The 21,954-nt window shown below is 40.2% G+C and overlaps 1 protein-coding gene across 11 annotated transcripts in view; it reads right to left on the bottom strand.

Annotated features, from left to right (window-relative positions):
* Positions 1–21,954, bottom strand: part of CTNND2 (catenin delta 2) — a 699,957-nt gene that overhangs the window by 171,271 nt on the left and 506,732 nt on the right. For all 11 annotated transcript variants that reach the window (XM_042806909.1, XM_042806907.1, XM_042806914.1 and 8 more), the window contains one exon: positions 6,735–6,867. In XM_042806909.1, the coding sequence (XP_042662843.1) occupies positions 6,735–6,867 (133 nt within the window). The remainder of the gene's footprint in view (positions 1–6,734; positions 6,868–21,954) is intronic.

Here is a 21,954-nt window from a genome sequence, read left to right as displayed (position 1 = left end):
ATCATCTTGCATGCAGAGATTAAAGGAGTTTATGTAATATCTTTAATGAAAAACTGACAGTATCATCACTGGACAAGCCAAATTCCAGCCTTTAACCGAAGAAATTTTATAGGAAAAAGAGAGAAGAGGAAGGCTATGGGAAGGTGAATGCAAAACTATGATTATTCTTCAAACACATAGGAAAAGAAAGACATGCTGCTTTCTCTGGGGCCCCTTATGGAAACAGAAGGGAATCTTGCAGAACGCTGAGGAAACAAAATCAAGATACCCTTCAAGGACGATGCGAGCACCTCCAACCCCCTTCTGGATCCTTCAAATGTTATGAAGAATTCTGTCAGTGCTAGCCAGCAGGTCTAAAAGCAGCATCGTGGACTATTTCTCCATCACCGCAGGCTAAGTCTGAGTATTCCCTGGGCCAAAGCCACGCCAGGAACAGGCGCCTATGTACCCTTGACCATCATGGATCTAGCAGTGCTATGGATAACGTCAAAGTTACTACAACACCGCAATTATGTGAATTATAAGGAAGATAAACAAGAGGTTAATATGATCTAAGCCCGCTACCTGACAGGTGAAAGAGCGGTGGCACTGTGTTGAAAGAGTTCTGGGCACACTCTGAAGAACTCACAGAAGAAGACGCAGAAACACCTTAAGTTTAATGACAAAAATGAATGTGAAAGATGGTTTTGAGCAAGTTGGGAAAAGAAATGATTTCAGCGGGCAATCACTCAGTCTTTAGAACACCACGCAATAACGTCTCGACTGATACTTTTCTTCTGAAGGGAGTATATGAGAATGTTCTCCAAATTAAGAGGAAACTGTCCAATCCACTCATGTTTATTCAGGAAGCAAGGAAAGGCTCGAGGCAGTACAGTTCAGCAATTACTGTTCTTTTATTTGGCATCTTGGCACAATTTTCCTGAGAGGAGAACCTCAAGTGTCGTGGCTTTGATGTCAAAAATTCATTTCCTAGCTTGCAGAAAAAAGTCATTGGTGCCCAAACCCCTGAGTTACACCTCTGCAGCTGACAGCAAGGCTGCCACGCTCCATGACAGCAAAATGGTGTTGGTGTGTGAAACTGTACAACTCAATCCTGTCCTCATATCCTCATCCTGTGACCTCATACAAAGGAGTAAGATGTCATTATAGGAAGAAAAACTGCCATGGAAGAATGAATCCTGTGTTTAATAGTATGTGCTCTTTTAAAGAAATGTTTACTGCTGAGTATTTTTAAATGCTTCTCTTTTCCTATATCCCCTGTCTGTTCCTTCTTGGCATCCACGACCAGCTACTCTGTCTCTGCTCACAATCTCACCATTGTTGGTGTAAGAGCCCTCTCCTAAGCAGAAAACACCATCTGAAAGGGCCTTGTGCTCTTCTGCCTTATTAACTTTTCATTTGCCTTCAAATATCTGACCAAAACTTCTTCCTTCCTTTCCTTTTGCCTTTTAGTTGCATTTTGCACTGTCATCAATGAAAGAATAATTTATATAATGAATTGTTAAAGTACTGTGAGATTCTGAATTTCAGAATTATTATGCCCAGCTGTAATGGGCTGCCTGGTAGTTTTTGTAACCTTTAGACTTCTGCCTCCCTATGTCCCCTCTCACATATGTGAGATCTTCAGCGAAGATTGGTCACTGCTCAACAAGAGATGAAAAATGGAGATATCAGATATCAGCAAATATAATCCAATTTCTTCAACTCCATTTCTAATGTCTGCTGCACCACCTACACACCAAGCACAGGGAATAAAGACAGAGAATGAGAAGCACTACTGGCAGCAGATGCAGTGCCTCGCAGTCGGCAATACTTAAGGAGACTCAGAAGTAGCACTTGCAGAAAACTTCCAGGTAAGAGCACCAGTTACAATCATACTTCTAAATAAAGACTAGCACTGAACGGCTTTGAGCAGCCCAGAACTGGCAGCATCTACAAGAAATAACACCACTATCTTTATCAGTGGTCAGCGTTCATCACATTCACCTATCTCTGTACTGGTATGCTCAAGTCTGGAAGAGCAAAATGCAATATTCTGCCTGAAATTTAAAAATTAATTAACTCCAGACATTTTCTTGGTGAAAAAGTAAATGACTTCTGACGCTTTAGGAGCCAGCCTGGGGCATCTTTACATAAACAGTTACTGTGCTGGGTGTGTGTGGCAGGGTTTTCGGTAGCAGGGGTGGGGGCTGAAGCTCTGGCCCCTGTGAGAAGCTTCTCGAAGCTCCCCTGGCTCCAAGTCGGCCCCACCTCTGGCCAAGGCCGAGCCAATTAGTGACAGTGGCCGCGCTTCTGCGATAACGTATTTAAGAAGGGGAACATGGGAGGAGGAGTTGGAGTTGTGAGGAGAACACCCATGCAAACACCAAGGTCAGTGGAGGAACGGAGGAAGGAAGGAGGGGGAGGTGTGCCGGAGCAGAGACCCCCCTGTATCCCGTGGTGAGATGGCAGGGCTGCCCCCCCTGCCACCCACGGAAGTCCTTGGTGGAGCAGAGGCCAACCTAAAGCCTGTGGAGGAGCCCACACCAGGACAGGCATCTGCGCCTGAAGGAGGCCGGGCCTCTGTGGGAAGAAGCAGCCCTTGCTGTTGTACTTTGGGGCTGGGAGGACTGCAACAGGCTGGGGGGACCCACGCTGGAGCAGCTCGGGGAGAGCTGCAGCCTGTGGGAGGGACTCCTGTCAGAGAAAGTTCATGGAGGGCTCTCTCCGGTGAGAAGGGAACTACACTGAAGCAGGGGAAGAAGGTGAGGAGTCCTTCCCCCAAGCCCGAGGAGAAAGAAGCAGCAGGACTGACTGCATCCCCATTCCCTGCGCTGTCGGCGGGGAGGCGGTAGAGATATCGGGAACAAAGCTGAGCCTGGGAAGAAGGGAGGGGTGGAGAAAGGTGTTTTTAAGATGTGGTAATGCTTCTCACTGCCCTATTCTGTTAGGTTTTGTTGTTAATGTCTGAATTAAATTTATGGTCTTTTTTTTCTTCTACTAACGAGTTGTCTTTTGCCTGTGACCATAATGGGTGAGTCATCCCTCCCTGTCCTTACCTCAAATCCCAAGCCTTTTGTTTTATTTTCTCCTTCCCAGTGCTGGGGGGAGAAGGGGGAGTGAACGGCTGCTTGGTGCTCAGTTGCTCCCTGCACTCAAACCACAACAGTTACCAACCTTGTTTGAATGTTCTTTAGATTAAAGAAGGGCATTTGCAGATCTCATTTCTAGATAAAAGACTGAGCAGGACATTTATACTTATGTAGCAATAAAGGTACACTTAGAGTGATGCCATCAAATTCAGAAGTATGCCTGTGATCAACATGTGTTTTAGAAATAACAGCTACCATAAAGAACGTGGTCATGAAGGAAAAAAGGTCTGTTTCACTAACCATACTTCAAATGTTTTTGACTGAATTTCTTTTTCATAGTTGTCTTCTATAGAGTATTTCTACTTCCTTTTCTTGGGGGGGGGGGGGGACAGAGGAAGCAAGGGGTAGTGTTTCACACTTCAGTCACAGAAATTAAAAAATTTTAGAAGAGAAAAACATAATGATAAACCATAAAAGGTGTTAGGAATCTCAGAAATGCTTATTTTCTATTTGTCTAAATTTATGTTGACACCATTCTACTCAAACCGAATATAAAGGCCTTTGTCCTACCAAGTACAAGAGGAAAAATTTTATACAAATTCCACTAAACTCTTATGAGAGTCGGACAAGTTTATCACTACAGTAAAACAAAACTGGAAGACTGAAAGAATGGTCAGGTTCAGAAGACAGATCATTAATCACCTTTTTGGTAGGTAATACAGTATAAATCATGCTTAAAAGAATGAAAAAAGAAGTATTTCAGGACAATTATTTCCAGAAACTCTGGATAAAATAGACGTTACTTGCAGTGTGACAATTTGATGCTCTTTACCAATAAAGGTAAATGAACATTATTTTTTCTTTCTTCCAGATAGCTCGAGTTGATACTTTAACAACTATGTTACATTTCAAATTCAATGCAACCCAGTAAGCAAACTAAATTTTTGCATACTACTATTCATTCTCTGTGTATGTGTGTGTGTACGCTCAAGTGCATGTTACACATTAACGCTTAACAAATAATTCAGTGAATTAAATTTGCTTTTTCCTCAGTCCCTGTCAGATGTACAAAATAACAAGTTTTCTTAATTTACACATTCCTATGTTTGTCTTTTCTCCAGTGTTTGAAAGACCACCAAGACAAGTTTTCTTCCTGTAGTCCAAGTCATTTGCTGTACTGAAGCTAGGCATTTGGTAAAAGAGCAGAGTCTTCTGTGCTCCAAAAGAACTGGAATTTTTCAGCTTTGTGATCTCAAACTTACACCTGGCCTTCCAAAATTTGTAATTACTAATTTGACAAAAGGTTGCAAGGAAAACAAAAATTAGGGTCTGTCCTGGTGCTTCTTTTCCCTGCACCTTGTGTCTGAGCTGGCGCGTTTTGCTGCAGCTGCGTGCAGCAGGACTGGCACGCTGCTTTTTGTGAAAAAGGAATTGGATATTAAGTGTGGTCACTCTCAGACAGAGGAGATGTGGCCATAACACACAACTGCAACACAAATATTTTGCAGAAGAGAGAATTTTGATATCAGTTCCTATTATTTAGGTGTTAGTTCTACTCACAGTTCAGACATGTCCTTAACTGTTAGCGTGTGAGTTGTCCCAAGTAGGTTTAACAGCACCACTCAAGTTCCCCAGGCTGGGCATAAGCCTAGTAAGAATCTGGGATATCTGCTGTGATATCCCCTCGTTGACAGGATTTTGAACTCCCTACACAAAGGGTTCATCAAGAAATTCTTAGTCAGTGGAAAGCTCAAGCAGACCCTAAGCACACTACCAACCCTTTGGGTAGATCCTGATTCCAATAAACAAGGAAACTGTTCAAGTGATCTGCTGAATCATGGCCTAAGCACAACAGGACTTACCATTAAATACTATAGGTTGGTAGACAAATAGATACAGAAAGAGATAAAATAGTTTGCTAACGTTGGATGCTTTAGTCTAAAAAGCTTCACAAAGCGTTAGAGAAGTATACATCTCATTTTTTTGTTGTCTTAGAAAAATCCACAGTATCAGAAGTTTGAAAACATATTCTCAGATGGACTTTTTAAAAAAAAAAAAAAAAATTTTGGCTTGTTTACAAAGACAGTTTACGTATTATGGAGTGTGGAATATATCAAAGCCTTGAATAATAACACAAGAGGGGGGGAATTCCTCATTTTATGTTATTCTTTTTCAGAGAAGAAAGTCAGCCAGCTGCCTAGATTCAATTCAACAATTTCTATTGTTTTACATACTTACCTTCACCATTCCAGCTCGTGAGCCTAAAGCTTACAAAGGCAGATGCCCTAGTGGGATCGGTTAGGTCAACAACAATCAGCCTTCTCTTTCCCTAAATGGTTAGTAACAACAATCAAACCATCTTCCTCCTTCAAATGTGATAGATACCTAAGGGCTCTCAATCTATGGCTAACAGGAGGCAGCACAGATTGTATGATGAATAAATTGCTCTAATCATTTAACTGCCTTTCTCAGAGATTAATCAATTCTTTACTGAAAAACTAATTTGCGAATAAGGATGAGAAAAGAGCAGGGGGAGACTGTGCAGTGAAAATTTTCAGCGACATCTCCAACAGAGTTCCCCTTTCCAGTGCGCAAACATTCTTCATTTTGAACATTCATGTAAATATATTTTATTATTATTTCCGAGATGTTTGAAGTGATGTACACAACCAACGCAGCTCTGCCAGTGCCAGCAGATCGGGAATTCACTCGGGAATTTCCTCAGCATGAAAAAGCCTAGAAGGGAAAGCTGCTGTCGCCGGACAGACCCATGGCGTGGTGCGGGCTGAGGGTGAGGATAATGAAGCACCTACCAAGCCAGCAACGCTGCAGAGTTCTGACAAATACACAATAGCAGATCTTGATCTCAGTTTACCTTTACATGCCAGGCTAAAAGGTGCCAGTACAGGCAGAGATTTCTGGGCACACCACATGTCCCTGATTAGCAGCATGTCTGGGAGGGGCAGGGGAGGCAGCTGGGGCTGGTAACAGCTTCACTCATTCAATTTTAATTGACTCTCCTGTGTTTGTCAGGTCCCTCAGAGCTGCCTTCCTTCTGTTTCAACTTGTGCCAAAAGCTGCACTGGTCCCGTCAACCACAGGGAACAAGCAAGCAAGAAGTACTGATCCACTACAGGTATGGAACAAAGTCTATAGTGCTTTTTGAATTACGTTTCAGATAGTCTGCAAGATCATAGACTAATGATCACAGTTCAAGCTGCAAACCCAGTGAAATTAAACCCTAGTCACACAATTACACATTAAAGCAGGCTTTGATTCAGAATCCTTTTGCTTAATTTTCTCTGTGTTTGTAGTGTCGAAATAGCTTGCTTTGACAATCATAAGGAAACACTTATATGCTTCAGTGAGGTCACGACTATAGCACTAGCTGTCTACTGAACAACTACTGATACAGTGCTTAAACGGTGTGCAATCAAGCAAAATATCCAAAATCGAGCAAAATAAATGAGAGACAGTAATATTTTATGCATTTTTTTAACTTTCTCTAATGGCAACAAATGACTTGAGTGAAAGCTTGCGAAAAATGGGTCCAGGCATATATATAATATTTCTCTTGTAACTCTTTTTCAAGTACATCTAAATAACTGGTGATGAGAAATGTCAGATGGCATCACTGCTGAAAAAAGTATTTATAAATCTTACCTCTGCTTTTATTTTATTGTCTCCGAAACAGAGGTGTTGTAAGTAGGCTGCAGCATTGGACTGTACTGAGGGAAATTGATGCTGTAACATCTGTATAACTTCTGGAAGCTCTGGATCTCGCCATCCAAATTCTCTGTGTGAAAACAAACAAGAAAGATTAATCAAAAATTCTGCTGTTAGTGGATAAATGTGACAACAGTTGGATCAACAAAGACGACAGTCATGTCTAAATAAAATCTTGATTTTTTTTCCCCATTATTTTCAAAGCAAACATTAAATCAAATAAGAAGGTATTTTTCATTTTAAACTGTACCTCTCTGCAAACAAAAAATAAAAAAGGTTATCTAAAGTATAATTAGAGTAAATAACTTCATGGAATTAGGTCTCTAACTGCTAAACTTTCCTAAATAAAAATAGCTATGTGAAATCTTAATATAAGAAAAGACAGAAAATACATGCTCATATCATTCTCTATTAAAATATGGAGGCTAGAATCAGAACCACAAATGGTTTGCTATGAAATGCTAGTTTGTCAAAAAGCCCTTTTTACTTGCTGCAATCTGTATTTGATATAAATTGCTATCTTACATAGAAAGCAATGCCCCATTTTGTCTTTTGGTTTATTTTTTCCGGATACAGTCCATGCTCAGTGTGAAACTACTACACAGATCTGGCCCTGCTTGAGCAGGGGGTTGGACCAGGCGACCTCCAGAGGTCTCTTTCAACCTCAGCCCCTCTGTGATTCTGTAATTATACAAAACACACTTACACATCACATTACTTTTAACTCTTCATTCATACTACCCAGTCTAAAGCAGCTAAGTAAATACAAAGGCTTGGTCTTTTAAACTTTTCTTTAATCCTACAAAGCATGAAACACCATTAGCATCAAATTAAACAACTGAATCCAAGTGTGTTGAACAAGTCCCAGCAGGTATGCTGCAGCTTCCAGAACTCAACTTAAAATCAATCTGTCACTTCAGGTAGATTTTTCCCCTCTGTGTTTAAGGGTAAAATCATTCATGCAAATGGCTTTGGACTTTGTGTCCCAAGAGCCAGAGATGCATGCAGCCACTCTGCACGAGATACTTAATTCTCACACGCCTGTTCTCTAAGAGCTAATTTTATATGCCATACAGATATTTTCACCATCTTCCATCTAATGCTACGTGCACAAGGTAATAGAGGGAAATTAGGGAAAAGAGATGACTTGTGAAAAAGTTTGTAGGTTCTCTGTTGCAGTTACCATGATCACCTGGTAGCTCATTGCCAAAATACCCCACGAGAGCTGTTGAGGGGTCCAGCTACAATATTTGAAAAAATATCCCCAATCGTTAGTTTCCTTCCCAAGCTGTAGGGATTCCTCTGCAGTGAGGCCCATTGTACGTCACTGGGGGAATTCACAGCAGCTCTGCAGCCTGTCTCAAGTACAGTCAGGCATCTCACACTTTAAGTACAGCAATTCTCCCAGACACTTAATTGAAACAAGACTCATTTTACAATAATGATGAATTACTACAGAACAGAGGTATTGTCTGCCCTCTTCTCATAGAGGATGTTTGCCAGATCGAGAGTTGTCATTGCAGTTGTACCTTTATGAAGATCCAGAATATAAATGGGAGATGTAAAAAAAATACACTCAGAATTTTATCAGCTGCCTCTCTTCAAACAAAACAGATGTTAACTCATGAATATTAAATTCCACATTAAGTGTTTAATACAAAGAAACCATGAAGATGTAATAATAAATCACATATGGACTGTTCCAGTGAATCTTTAGACCATATAGGCTGTAGGGAACCTTCTACAAGAGACCTTCTGCGTATGTTCAGAAAGATCTTAGCATTGAATTGATATTTTGAAAAGTCAGACAACACTGTAAGATCCATCAGGGAAGGCTACAAACTTTGGCAGCCAAAGATGGCAAACACCACATTTTCTATATATACCAGCTTGCTATGACTCTGTTAACAGGTGAAAAGGAAGTGATTCTTCAGTGAAGCACGTACTTCTGTTTAAGAATGGGTGGTACAAACTCAGAAACAAATCATAAGTTGACAGAGGTGATACAAACAGTGTTATCTGATGTGTTAGCTTCCTTTTGTATTGGCTTTCTGACTGTTAACCGTGTTAACGCTTGTTAACAGGTTCTTCAAACATTAGACCTGCCTCCATATATACATGGGTCTCAGCCAACCAAAGGCATCTTCCAGAAAATTTCTTAAAATAAAAATAAAAAATGAAAAAACAAAACCCACCAACCTTACCGAGGACAAATTAATTATCCTACCTCCACCTCTAATTTATTGTCATTTTCAGTCTTAGATGCCAAGTGCAGGTGTTGGTATTATGGAGAGGATACAAAATACAAGAAGAAAACGGCTTGTATGATGAGACAACATGGTGGAATATTTGAAATGAGTTGTTTTACACCAAATAATTATACTTCAAAGTGTTGGAGCTTCTTTCACCAAATTATCTCTCGAAGGAAATTTCCTCCTTCCTAATCCACGTATTACTTGAACGGAAAACAATCAACCCCAAAGCCCATCACATGCAGTTGTGCACCATGGACCATGACAACCAGCTCAGGCTCTTCTTCCTCTTGTCCTGGAATCCAGGCCAGAAGAGGCAATGAGGGGGGCAAAGGAAAAGGTCTCTTCATCAAAGGTACAGTTAATGACATGGCATTTACCTATGAAAACCAGGCTCTGCCGACTTCTCCCCTCTCAACTCCCAAAAGGAAATTTAGTGAATAAATGATATATGAATACTTGGTGGAAATGGTTGTGTGCACTTTAGATGTAAGTAGAAAATTAATTCAGAGAAGAAACCCTTAGCACTGAATACTGAGCTTGTCATGTAACGAGTTTTAGGAGAGATAATGAACAAAACAGAAAAAAAAGTTTTAAAATGTAGCCCCAGTATGCACTGTCATTTCAAGCAGATGGTCTCTAAGATGATTATATTTTTAGTAGTTTCCAAATGAAATACGGTAGCTATATAAAACAAACAAAAACTTCTGTCAACAGTTAAGGCTGCTTGAATAATTGTGATAATTTTAGCAGCCTTCAGGGCAAGAAGGACTAGTTTCCAGGGGTTTAAATTTTTCATTTGTTTTATACGAGTCTCTTATAGGTGGGAAAAAAGTGAGCTAGAGCTTATTTTTTTTTAAGAACAGAAACCTTGCGGCTCTATTAACAACATCTACTTGAAAAATTTAAATATTGATTTTTTTTTTTTTTTTTATTTGGCTTAATTCTGAAGAGTTAGGAGGGCTACTTAATGAAGTCAACTTGCAGAGTTCTTGAGAAGGGAGGAGGACTGGAATTTCCTGAAAACAAAGGTACAAAACTACCTGGAACGTTTTGCATAGATGTGGGGAGCTTTCAGGCCATGGCTCCAAGCATACTTATATGACAAAAAATACATACTAAAATAGAGTGCCAAACAAAAAGTAAGAGCAAAAAAACTAGTAGGGAAGGAAGGTATATTGTAGAAGCCAAGAGCTGGAATAAACTGGGTTGCACCCTGGAAAAGTAATTGAAAATAGCAGAGTATCTTTTACTGCCTACCAACAAAAAGCAGGAGCAGGGTCAGTACTTGATGGAGATAAGGGTCAGATTAAAGGAAGGGAGAAGAATAATGAAAATCAAACCTACTTCAATTTCTGTGAAGCATTTGATATTGTGTCATATGAAAACTCGTTAAACTGAAAACATATGAGGATCCAATCCCTAGTAAAATTGTAAAGTAGAATTAAGCAAAATTGGAAACTGTAGTGAATATCCTAAACAAACACTAGCTAAGCCTGCGTCCTTTATTAACATCCCCATGCTTCCAAAATCTGAGAGAGGCGATCCACACAGACAGTAAAACAAGCCAGAAGGCTGGAGTAAATCTGAGGAGGTGTGTGGCATGCAATTTTTGAGAGTGCTAACAAAGTATCTGTGTAGTTGATCCAAAAAACGAAGAGTAAGCTAGCATCTGTACATTCGAGATCTTCCGCTATTGCCTACGTCTCCCTCGGAACACCAACACTAAGCTGGTCAGGTCAGCTAAAGGCTTCTTTCTGGTGGTGGTGTGGGTTTTCCCACAGGAGAATCACAGCTGTGCAAGAGCTTCACACGCCAAATATTTTGGCAGGCTGTCAAAGTGCAGTATTTCTAGGAAGCATACTCATCTAAGGAGGCTGCCCAAAGCAAGCCAAGGTGTTCCACCTTCTTTCTTTGATGGAAACTGCTCTAGGAATGTAGGACTGATCTCATTTTGAATCTTGCAGAAGGTGCCTAAGTGGTGCCTACGGCAGACGTTCCATGGATTGCAGCAGGCTACTGTTCCGGTGGTGGAAGAGGAACCAAAGGGGAACAGTGAGGTGTATGTCAGCTGGCAAGATGTATGCCTAGACTATCACAATAGGCTACATTTCATCTGTGAGCAACTGAAGCGGATCAACAAGGAGCTGGACATGAGACACAACAACTCTGGAATTGAGCAGCAGAAGCAGGATCACCAAGGAATCCAGGATGAGTTGGGTACAGCAAGTATTGCATCAAAACCAATTCCTGCTCCTGCCATCGTATCACATACACGTGTCAGAACGTAAAGGAGATGCAGACTTAGAAGAGACTGTTAGTAACACATTTGAGGGCACTGGTTATGTGAGATCACTTAAAGGTGCTGCTGAATAGACTATGCACTGCATCTGAATATTTGCCTGAATTACGCCAAAATTTTCTTCTTCTGCTACTGCAAATGCTGATGACACACAGAAAAGCCAAACCAAAATTCTTGTTACATCTATATCTGCACTGATTTTAAAAAGGCTACAAAATAAGTTGGAAAAGCACAGGTCTCCAGCTGGTAACTAAGGATGCTGATCGCTTCTAGGCAGCATTGGAGAAGCAGGTGTGATGGCTCTGTCTACTCTCCAGCCATTGGTCACAGTGAATCTCACGAGAGCTTGGGTTCTTATTTCTGATTTACATTATTAGAGCAGAACATTCACATCTGATCAAGCAGTTGGCACAGGCAAGCACTGACACGCAGAGCTATTCCCGTCTCAGCAGCATTCCCCAAAGGCAGTGCTGTGAAGACGCCTGCTATAAAGAACCATATGCTTGACAAAGACTGAACCACCACCAAGTATTTATCAGAGAAAGAGAATGCACAATTTTAGACATATTTATTACAAAACCGCGTGTTTAAACCAGGCTGGTCTGTATGTGCCTGCCTGTCTTAATACGCACGCGTGCACGTGAGACAGTCTTAGACTGGTGAAAGAGAGGTTTTCATAGATGAAGAGGTGCTAAAACAATATAATCTGAGCTAAGGATAAGCTTTCCTAGATTTCTAACTCATATATTTTGTGGCGTTGTTAATGCCAGTCTGCAAGACTTTCTGCTGAACTTATGCCTACAGCGATACACCCTTCTGTTTGCTCCTCCCTCCAAGTAAATTCAATAAATAAAGCCTGAAAATATCTTTTGACTCATTTCTGAAGGGAGATCTGTGAGAAAGGTTTTCTGGTAGTACTAGGAAAAAGCAAACTACATGTATCTTGGGATCAAACACAAGGAGAATTAATCAAGAGCCAAGAGAAGATCAAAGAAAGAACTTCCATGTTTAAAGGGAAAAATTTACTTCTATTAAAAATATTTGGAAGGGAACATACCAATACTACAGGAATCGCTCTTTAAGGACTTTATCTTAGTATATGTTAAAAGAGCAAAGACAAGATGTTAAACTTAATTGGTAAAAAAACCCAAAAACATAACCCACAGGCAAGGATTGTGATATAAAGAGGAAGAGGCCATCTAACAGCTCAGTCCCTCATTTTCTTTCCGTGATTCTTCAGCAGTTGGTCAAAGGAAAGTGAACACATACTTATTACGCTTAATTTATTGGGAGTTAAATTTGAAGTATTTCCTTAAAGTATTTCCCTTGTTCAAACATACTTCACCATATCAGAGCACATACATATACACGGATTGTCAGCCTGGCCTGAATGATCCGCTACAGTTTAAGAGGAGGCAGAACTAATATATTTGCTTTAAAAATGTAACACATGAATCTCGGGTACCTTTAAGACATAATTTTAGGAAATAAAATACAGAGTTGTCAATCTTTATTCCACCTGCCTTGGAAACCCCTCAAAACCCTTCACCACATTGTCTTCTCTAGTCAAACTTGGCCAAAGAAGCGTACAACCAGCAACTGATCATCTTCTGACTCACAGTGATATAAACAACATAGATCCATGAGATGCAGCAACAGCAGGTCTGGATGTGACACAAATGCCTTAGGGCAGCAATGAATCCCTATCAGCAGAGAGCACTCCCTGTACTTCTGTTTTGTCCTTTCAAGAACGATAAACCTAACCCAGACTACTGGAAAAGTCAGGAGCAAAATAATATGACATGGTTTGGGCTAAATTGGGAAGCACCAGAAGCAAAGACACAGAAAAGACACTGTGGAGGTATGTTCCATGAATAAAAAGCTCTAATGAGACAAAGAAATCCATCTACGTTATTGTTTATTCCAACCTGAAAACTGCTATCTGTGAGGGGTGCTCCATACGACTGATGCAAATGCATCCAGTGTCACATACTCAAGAGTAAATGTAAGCATCTCACCAAGCCTGCGATTCTTGAATCTCACAAATCTTCAGCATTTCTTTCCTCCTCTAATGTAGTTCTTAACACTTTCTGAAGAGCTGCTGTTGTTAGAGCAGCATGCTTGCCAAATGGCTTTGTAACATTGAAAAAATGATTGCAATAACCTCTTTGTTGCTTGGGTTGCTTAATTTTTTATAAATAAGTGCACAGCTGTAAATTTGATTTGCAAAAAAACTGTACGAATGGTACAAATGGAATCAGAAAGAGGAGGAAGCATTTCACTACAGAGTCCCATGACACTTGAGGTATGGGAAAAGTTTATTTCAGAGCTTGTCGGCATTTGAACAGGCAAACATTTGAGAGAGATGCTTGGCCCAACAGTTACTGACTTTCTTTTGGGTAACACACCAGATCTACTCCCCAAGTATGTCGCGACCTGTCTGTATATGCAGTATTAGGATATTATCTGCCCTACCTGGGCCCATTTTACCGGATCAGTAACTTCACTGATGCAAATGGGCAACACTTCGCATTCCGGCAACACACGATTGAAATATTTAAGCGTATAATACATGAGCAGTGAACATTTTACTGCACTTCAATATATACTTTATTTTTACTTAGGCGTGCAGCTTACATCTTCCCTAGGTTTCAAATTTAGCACAGCTGAATGTAAACCAGCTGTACAAACATTTGGCAATTCTGCCAAAAGCCTGGATGCTGCTCTTGGGTTGTGACATTTTCCTTGGTTTACACTTTCATGTGGCCTCAACTAGAACCACCATGTAGCAGTGCTTACACAGATTCATCACAAATGTGTTTTTTTACAGTGTAGTTGTGTCTGCTAATGAGGTGCAGAGGAGGATGTGCTGTGGCAGGAGCACAGGATTCCTGCCCAGCTCTGCCAAGCAGCGATGGAGATGCTCGGCGTATCCCAGGTCTTTAACAGAACCATAAACCTGAGGTCTCAGGGCTAATCCAGCACTTCAGAAAATCACCTCTCCAATACAGCAAAGGGCTAAAACTGACTTGCACGATGGCACACGTACCCTCCTGCAGTTCTGCCTTTGCATCCTTTACATGTTCTCTGATAAGGCATCACTTTTCTGTTTTTACATTACTCCTTGTGATTTAGATTTTAAAATAAGAAAACCATAAGAAGTGAGCTTGTGAAGAGGCAAGATGAGAAATACTTCAGCATAACAGAAATGGCCCAGAGCTGAACCGTCTGTGTATTTCTTGAACATTTTAATTTTAAGAGAAAAAGATTTTTAAGATGATACAGCTGAATAAAGATTATTTAGTGACACTGGCCCATGTGGTATTATTTACAGGTTACTGCCTCCAGTACAACACGATTCCATTCCGAGGTGTATTATCTGTTCAAGGTTACTCTGATTTAATTTACAAATGTATTTTTAATTGAGATATATTTATGAACCTTTGTGAAACAGTCTTTCATGCTATCAGTCTCGATCTATAAATATTTAATTCGCTCACTCCCAGTGAGGGAGCTTTTAAGAAAAAGGTTGCCTGTGTCCTGAGATAGCCATACCCTGCTGTAGATGGTAGAATGTTATCTGTCCTCTAGACTGTGGGGTTGGGAGCAGAGAAAAGTTAGGGACTTTGGTGCTTTAGGATATCTTTATTTTTGCCATTTGTACCATTTGGTTTGTTTAGTGCTTTGCGGTGTGTGGGTTTTTGTTCTTTTTTTTTTTCTTTTTTTTTTTTTTTTTTAGAAAGTGGCATTAGTCTTTTGGAGCTGTTGAGTTGAAACAGTCTTGAAAATCTTGTTTTATCTCTTCCTCTGCAGGCATTTGCATATACAGGGACTGCTTCTGCAAAGGCGAGTAAGAGGCAAATTAGGTAAGCTATCAAGATGTCTTTAAGCTAATTTATCTTCTTTCTCTCTGCAGCGCATAACATTTTTCTGACCCCCTACTACAGAAGGGCCTTGCGGTAGCTTAATACATTACAGCTGTGAAAATATGCCAAGTTAACCCTTCCCTGAGAGACCAGCTTACACTTGCTTCTCTCCATATAAAGGAGTTCACACTTGACAGGGAAGATTTCAGAAGATTGTGAAATGCCGTACACTGGCAGAACAGCTGTTACAGATGTGGATATGCTTTCCTCATAGATCAGAAAGGTGGAAACGTAGACAGGAGATTAAAACGGTAGACGGACCTAAGGGATTCCAGCCTTGACTCTGTCATTGACTTACTTTGTCAGACACAGTCATTTACTTTAATGCCTTTCTCCAAGGTTTGATAGATTCTCTGTCTCTGAAGACCTGTAAATCAAATTTGTCTCCTTTTCTAGAACTAGTGTTCCCATTCGGAGGCTCTCAAACCTTTCTCTATTTCAACAACAGGAGATAAAAGCTTCTGAGGTCCTGCTCCCATCCGGCCATATAGAAATGAATCCTTTACGAAGAACAAATGTTACTCCACAAAATCCTGATTTTTCCTAGGAAAATGGGAGGAGCACTTTAGAGAGAAAGATCTTTATATTATTTCCTCACATCCATCATAACACCTAGCCATTGTGGCCATAAAAAAAAGAAAAAAAAAAAAAAAAGAGAGCGAAAAAGCAGCATTAACCTAACAGCATCAATGTTAACAATTCAAACTATGCTCCTCTGCAGGAGAGGAAGCTGGCACACACAGTACGCCCGGAAAGACTCAGAGCATCCACATTACTGTTTAAAATCATCACCACCACAAGAGTTCCCAAAAGGTTTTGGAGCACTCTACCTCTCTCCAGTCAAAGCTTTTAATGTCGTGTTACTAAGCACAATGAGTTTTACGAGAACCACCATGACAACACACGGATCATCTCTCTCCGTTATTCTCTTTGCTTGATCAAGCTTCTGGCCCCAGCAGATCTCCCGAGCTGTACAGCTTCTACCCTTTTCCAGCAGGGATGACTGAAAGTCAAGCCTTTTTCAGGTTTGGGAAAAATAAAAAAGCAATGAAACTGGAATGTCTCCCTCCTATCCACGAATAAAAAGCTTGGGCAGACTGCCATGGGAAAGCAGGGACCACTACACCCAGACACGGGGTATTTTCAGCAGACAATAGGAAATGCCAACAGTGCACACAGTTTAGCACGAGCTGCAGAAACACTTTTTACAGCTGGGGTGGGGGCAAGGAAAAGGTGTCCATCTGAAGTATTAGAAATTATTAATCCTAAATATTTTCTGCTATCTCATTCCTTAGTGATTACTCCATCGAGTGCACTACTGGATTACTTTGCTGCTGCATAGCAGCAACTCTCACCTTATCTCCACGTATGCCTGCCCAGGCATTCTTCTTATCTACATAACACTTTGCAGCACCTCCTGCCTTCCTGAGCACACTAAACTCTTCAGAGTAGACATTCTTTTGATGCTTAAATAATTAATATTAAACAATAAAACTTAAAGGTGACTCAAAATATCATACAAATTGATAAGCCCCAGAGTTTGCCGTGAAACATGAAGTCTGGAAAGCCAAGATAAAAACACACATAAATTTCTAATACTGAATTAAAAAACCACCACAAACAACAAATCATTCTCGTTTTCTTTTCTTACAACTAGGCCCCTATTCAATCTTTCAGAGAAACAGAGGAACAAATTCTGTTCAGTACAGTTGCAAGCTGTACGATTCTATGAAGTCACCTGAATTTGATTTTCATGTCAAAGGGAAATACAGACTGATGGCTTCTCTTTACTGCCTTCATTTCAGTTTTCTTTAAGCATGAAAAAACTGATCTGCCTGCTAACTTGATGCATCTCAAAGTACAACCATCAAAACAATGTAACAATGCAAGATACACCTGACACTCGTGAGACAGAAAGTTAATGAGATCAATAACAAAAGAGTTAAATTGTTAAAAAACCTGCTCAAATGGAAAGCTGTTGGAAGGAAGGAGAAATATCCACCAGTAATGAATAGTGACGCTGGAATACTATTGCTGCTTCCCATCACCCGCTTTTCATCTACTTCAAAGCACTGTAGAAATCCTAAGGAACTCTCCTAACGCAGTACATCGATAACATAATCTTCATGTAAGGCATGGGTAAAGAGACAGTGCTTATATGCCTCTCTCATAGGTGAAAAGTAAAAAAAAAAATGGCAAAAGTTAGAAGAGCCACTATTAAATCCTCAGCCCTAGTTTTCAACTCTGAACCAAATACAATGGTTCACTGTTAGCTGACTACAAAAGGTTTTCAACAATATAAAAATGCAGCGGATCTGAACAGCGTTCCAGGGGAGTGCAGGACAAGAGACCTGCTGGGCCATCAAAGCCAATTTCTGACTGAAAGTCTCCTGCTGTTTGGCACGTATGCTGCATCACACATCGCTCAAGCTAAACATGGCTTTATGGAGGGAAATTTGAATCAATCAGATTTTGTCGACCCTAACAACAGTTTCAGTTTATAAATGGAAAAAATCATAAGAAGAAGAACAAAAAAAAAAAAGATTTGCTACACACATACATTCAGAAGGGGTGTTTTTTTTGTTGTTTCTAACAGTGTATTTCAATCTTGTCGTATTCTACTCAAAGCACCAACGAACATAGTATCTATCCCACTTTTCAGAAAACAAGGCTGTGCTTCTGCACTTGCAGGGGGGAGTAAACAGAGAAGGGATGGTTTCTAGCTGGGTTTCTAGCATGGTAATGTCCCTGTTCTGTTTGAGCTGCGGGATAATGCACAGAGTCTCCACAATGATTCAAAAGCCAGCAGAAGAATGTCAAGCTTTTCAGTGGACAGATAAAACTATCAGAAAGTACTACCAGCACTCTACAACACCTGGGAAATCCACAACCCTCTGCAGCAACAAAACCAGACCGAGAAGAGTGTGCTTTACCTAAAAAAATAATGCAAAAGCTGAATCAGAGAAAAATTATTTTTCATGGACAATACTCGGAGTTTAGTGCAGAAGTAAGCTGTAGATTTTAAATAAACATAAAATAGACATCTCATATGTGTATTTGATAGTTGTGCCTCAGTAAAATGCAACTCATAGAAAAACATCCTTCGAGTGGGGAAACCCAGCTTCTCCCTTAGTTGCCATTCTATCAGGTTACAACTGGGACAAGACTTTTCTATCCTTGACAAAAACAATGAGGCTGCAGACTGTTCTGCACAGCACTTCTACAGAAATGTGTCTAACTGAACTGTGAAACACGGCATATATCTAATAAATCCACTGCAGAAAAAAATCACACTATTGATTCAGGGCAATTGCCCTTATTAACGAAAGAGAGAAATACTGCCAAGGATCTGTCATTTAGAAATAAGAATCAATATCTTAAAGAGGTCTCTGAAACTTGAATATATTAAGGGAAAATATGTGCCTCAATCTATCAAAAATCTTTCCTCAGCCTGTGGAAGTACAGCTACCTATGGAAGAAGGATGAGTTATTCGTATGGTACTTAGTTGTCTGCTACTTATTGCCATGCTACACATCCTGGGAGGGATTTTTCATCTGACATACAGAATTTCAGTGCCCATCACCTTCGCTGATCCAAGAATTTAGCTGGTGTGTGATACCCTGCAATATATTCTGCCAACTGCAAGAAGTACAGGCCATGAATTGCACCTTTCCCTTTTTTTCACCTCAGAGTTAATTCCTTTTCACACTTTGTGTAACCTTTTCCTCCCAGATTTCCTTGTTTAAGCTGAAAGGACAACGCCACTCCCACCGACTTTGTAACTGTCCTCTATGTGCTCAGCTGACAGCACTGACTCCAGCAATAAAAACCTCCAGTATTTACATCCTATAGCTCTAACATGAATGATTGCCTCAGGCTTCAGCAACCGAGCTCAGATCATGGTTACATACAACTAAGCAACTGCTATCATAGCTGTTTATAAACCAGATTTCTGATATGCTTAGAATTGAAAGAAGTTTAAACTCTAGTTAAAGACTTAAAATATCGGATTCTGCAATATGCGCAAGCCCCGTCGCATGTGTGGCCTGTATGAGCAGTCTATTGGCTTCTGAGTTGATGATCACTTCGGAAATTAGGTTTTGCCCTAAAACGCTCCCCCAAATGAGTAATGGGTTCACTTGCTAGACTGATGACAATTGTAATGACAGGTGGTTCCAGTCATCTCGATCAACTCTCATTCACAGGCACTGAACCCATTCTGATAACCATTTATTTCCTTCCCTCTCCTCCCCTGAGATACACTCACACCAAGGGCTGCCCAGCATAACCCGCTTTACGGAAGACAAAAGCGTGTTTGCACAGAACAGACACAAGAGCTGTCCGTCCAGGCTGATAATTAACTGCCTTTCATACACGATACAGAAGCAACCTTTGATTTTTTTTTTTTTTCCCCTTCCCTTTCCTTTTTTAATAGCCACTGATGTCTGCAAGCACAAAAAAAATGTGTTTCCTACACGTCCTTAATTTTACGGTTTTGGTTACGTTAGGACAAATCTGTATGATGTTGAAATCCATATTTCAAATTGCTGCTGCAAATTTCAAAGCTAAGCTCAAACACAACAAAGCCCACAGATTTTCAGCTGTGTTGTTTGCACAAGGCGGGGCTGGGAGTGGGAAAAGTCTGAGACTTTTTTAGGTCCGTGTCAGTACTTTCTGCTCATAAGTTTTCTTCTAATAGCAAACATCAATTCACATAGGAGACGGCGTTCTTGATATGACTTGATAAAGATGAAACTGATATCCAGTTTCATTAAAATGCAGTGTGGAAAAACTGTTCTGCAACAGAGGATATTGTATCTGGTGTTATTTATTTATTAGTAGAGAAATCACTATATAGGCTATTGAAATGATTTTTCTCCATTTTATAAAAACATCTCCCTCTTCTATGTTTTTTCATTTGAGCATAAAGAAAGGTGATCACACAGCAAAGCTCTGTAGCCAACATTGCAGACAAAGTTCAGAGCACAGCACACTTCAGTCTGAGATTGCACTTTTTAATCACTACTTTAATTTATACTGGAGTTTCTCTCACTCCGAAGTCAGTGGAAGAAATATTATACTCAGAGGTGGCTCATAAAGAATTCCTATATACGAATTTACATGCACAAATCAAATGACTATATTAGATTTTCCTAGAAGCTGATACTAATTTACATTAAGGAGAATGTTCTGCAGCCTTCTTTTCACACTCATAAATGTCTGAGACAGACAGCAAACATGGGTATTTTTCGAACATACAAAATTAAATGTTTGTTGGCAAACTCCTCAAGGCTTTCAGTCTTTCAGGTAGGGGTCAAGTAATTCTGCATTCTTTGGTTTTCAGTACTTTATCATGACTATGCACCTGCAATATTATAAGTGGCATTTCATGTATATGTGTCCAGCATGTAAGTGCTTAGTTCTTTCCTCCCTTAAAACATACCAAACACAAATTTCAGCTTGCTGACGAACATAAAATATAAAGTTAGATAAGCACAGCAAATAAAGTCTCTACCTTCGTTTGCTACCTACTGAGATGCAAAATATTTTACTTTTTGTGGAAAGTGCAAGTCACCCCTGGTGCTGTAGTCTCTCTAGTATGAATTACAGATAGGTAACTGTCAAATTGGCAACCATTCGTTTTACTTGTACACTATATATTGTAAGTAAAAGTAAAGATAAGTATGTTAATTAGCTACTTATGCCCACTGTAATTTCACAAAAGGAAAACTGAGAAAAATTCCAGCAAAACAATAATTAAAGAGAGATTCTGAGCATGCTTCCCATTGGCTTTCCAATATATTCATTTCTCAAGCTTTTGTATAACTGATTACATCTTTTTTTTTTTTTTTAACTTCTACGAGTAAATAGCAAAACTAATTAGCTGCACACTATTAAGTTAATGCACATTTATCTACAACAATTCAATTCTGACTGTGAAATAATCTTTCTAGCCCATAATTACACTCCAGCTTAATTAGCATAATTTCCGCAGCACATTCTTTAATAAAGAAGCTGACATAAGGGCTGGTCTTAAATATCAAGGATATTCTAGACAGTTAGAAAAGAGGAGACAAGCAGAGCTGCACTGAACCCCTACTGTATTATCAATATAGTGCAGGTAAGACAGAATATGAATTCAATACTATCTGAACTATCACAAGCATCTGCAGATGCTTTCGCAGCAGATAAGCAAAACATTTAAAGGACTTGAGATCAAGTCCTTTCACTAGAAGTGGCCCCACATCCTTCACAGTTCCTTCATCCCCTGTTACTGCATCTCAACCCCCTCACCACCGGCAGATTACTTAGTACCCCATTCAGCGTATTAGTTTCCTTCGACAAGAAAATGCATATGGTCTTGCCTCTCTTGCACTAATTTAAGCACGGGCAGTCGATTCCCGCTGAAATGAGTCACTGTGGGTGAAAAGACAAGATTGGTCTCCAGGCCCATTTTCTCTTTGGTTTGCTGGTGAGGACCTAGCAATGACAGTCCCAGCTCGTAGCAACTGGGCCTCTTACGGACACTTTATTCCCTGGTACTTGGGTCGACAACCCCAAACTAGTTTTCTATGGGCCAATGTGGAGAACGGCACTTTGACACTGCTGTGCTTGATGTGAACGAGGAGTTTCGGAGGAAAGGCTCTGCCGCTCCTCACCAGCCCTCTGACTCATC

Source organism: Tyto alba, unplaced genomic scaffold (genome assembly GCF_018691265.1).
Source record: "Tyto alba isolate M040663 unplaced genomic scaffold, T.alba_DEE_v4.0 Super-Scaffold_48, whole genome shotgun sequence".
In the NCBI taxonomy this organism is placed as follows: domain Eukaryota; kingdom Metazoa; phylum Chordata; class Aves; order Strigiformes; family Tytonidae; genus Tyto; species Tyto alba.
Note: the sequence above shows the minus strand (reverse complement) of the source record. Positions and strands in the feature narration are given on the sequence as shown.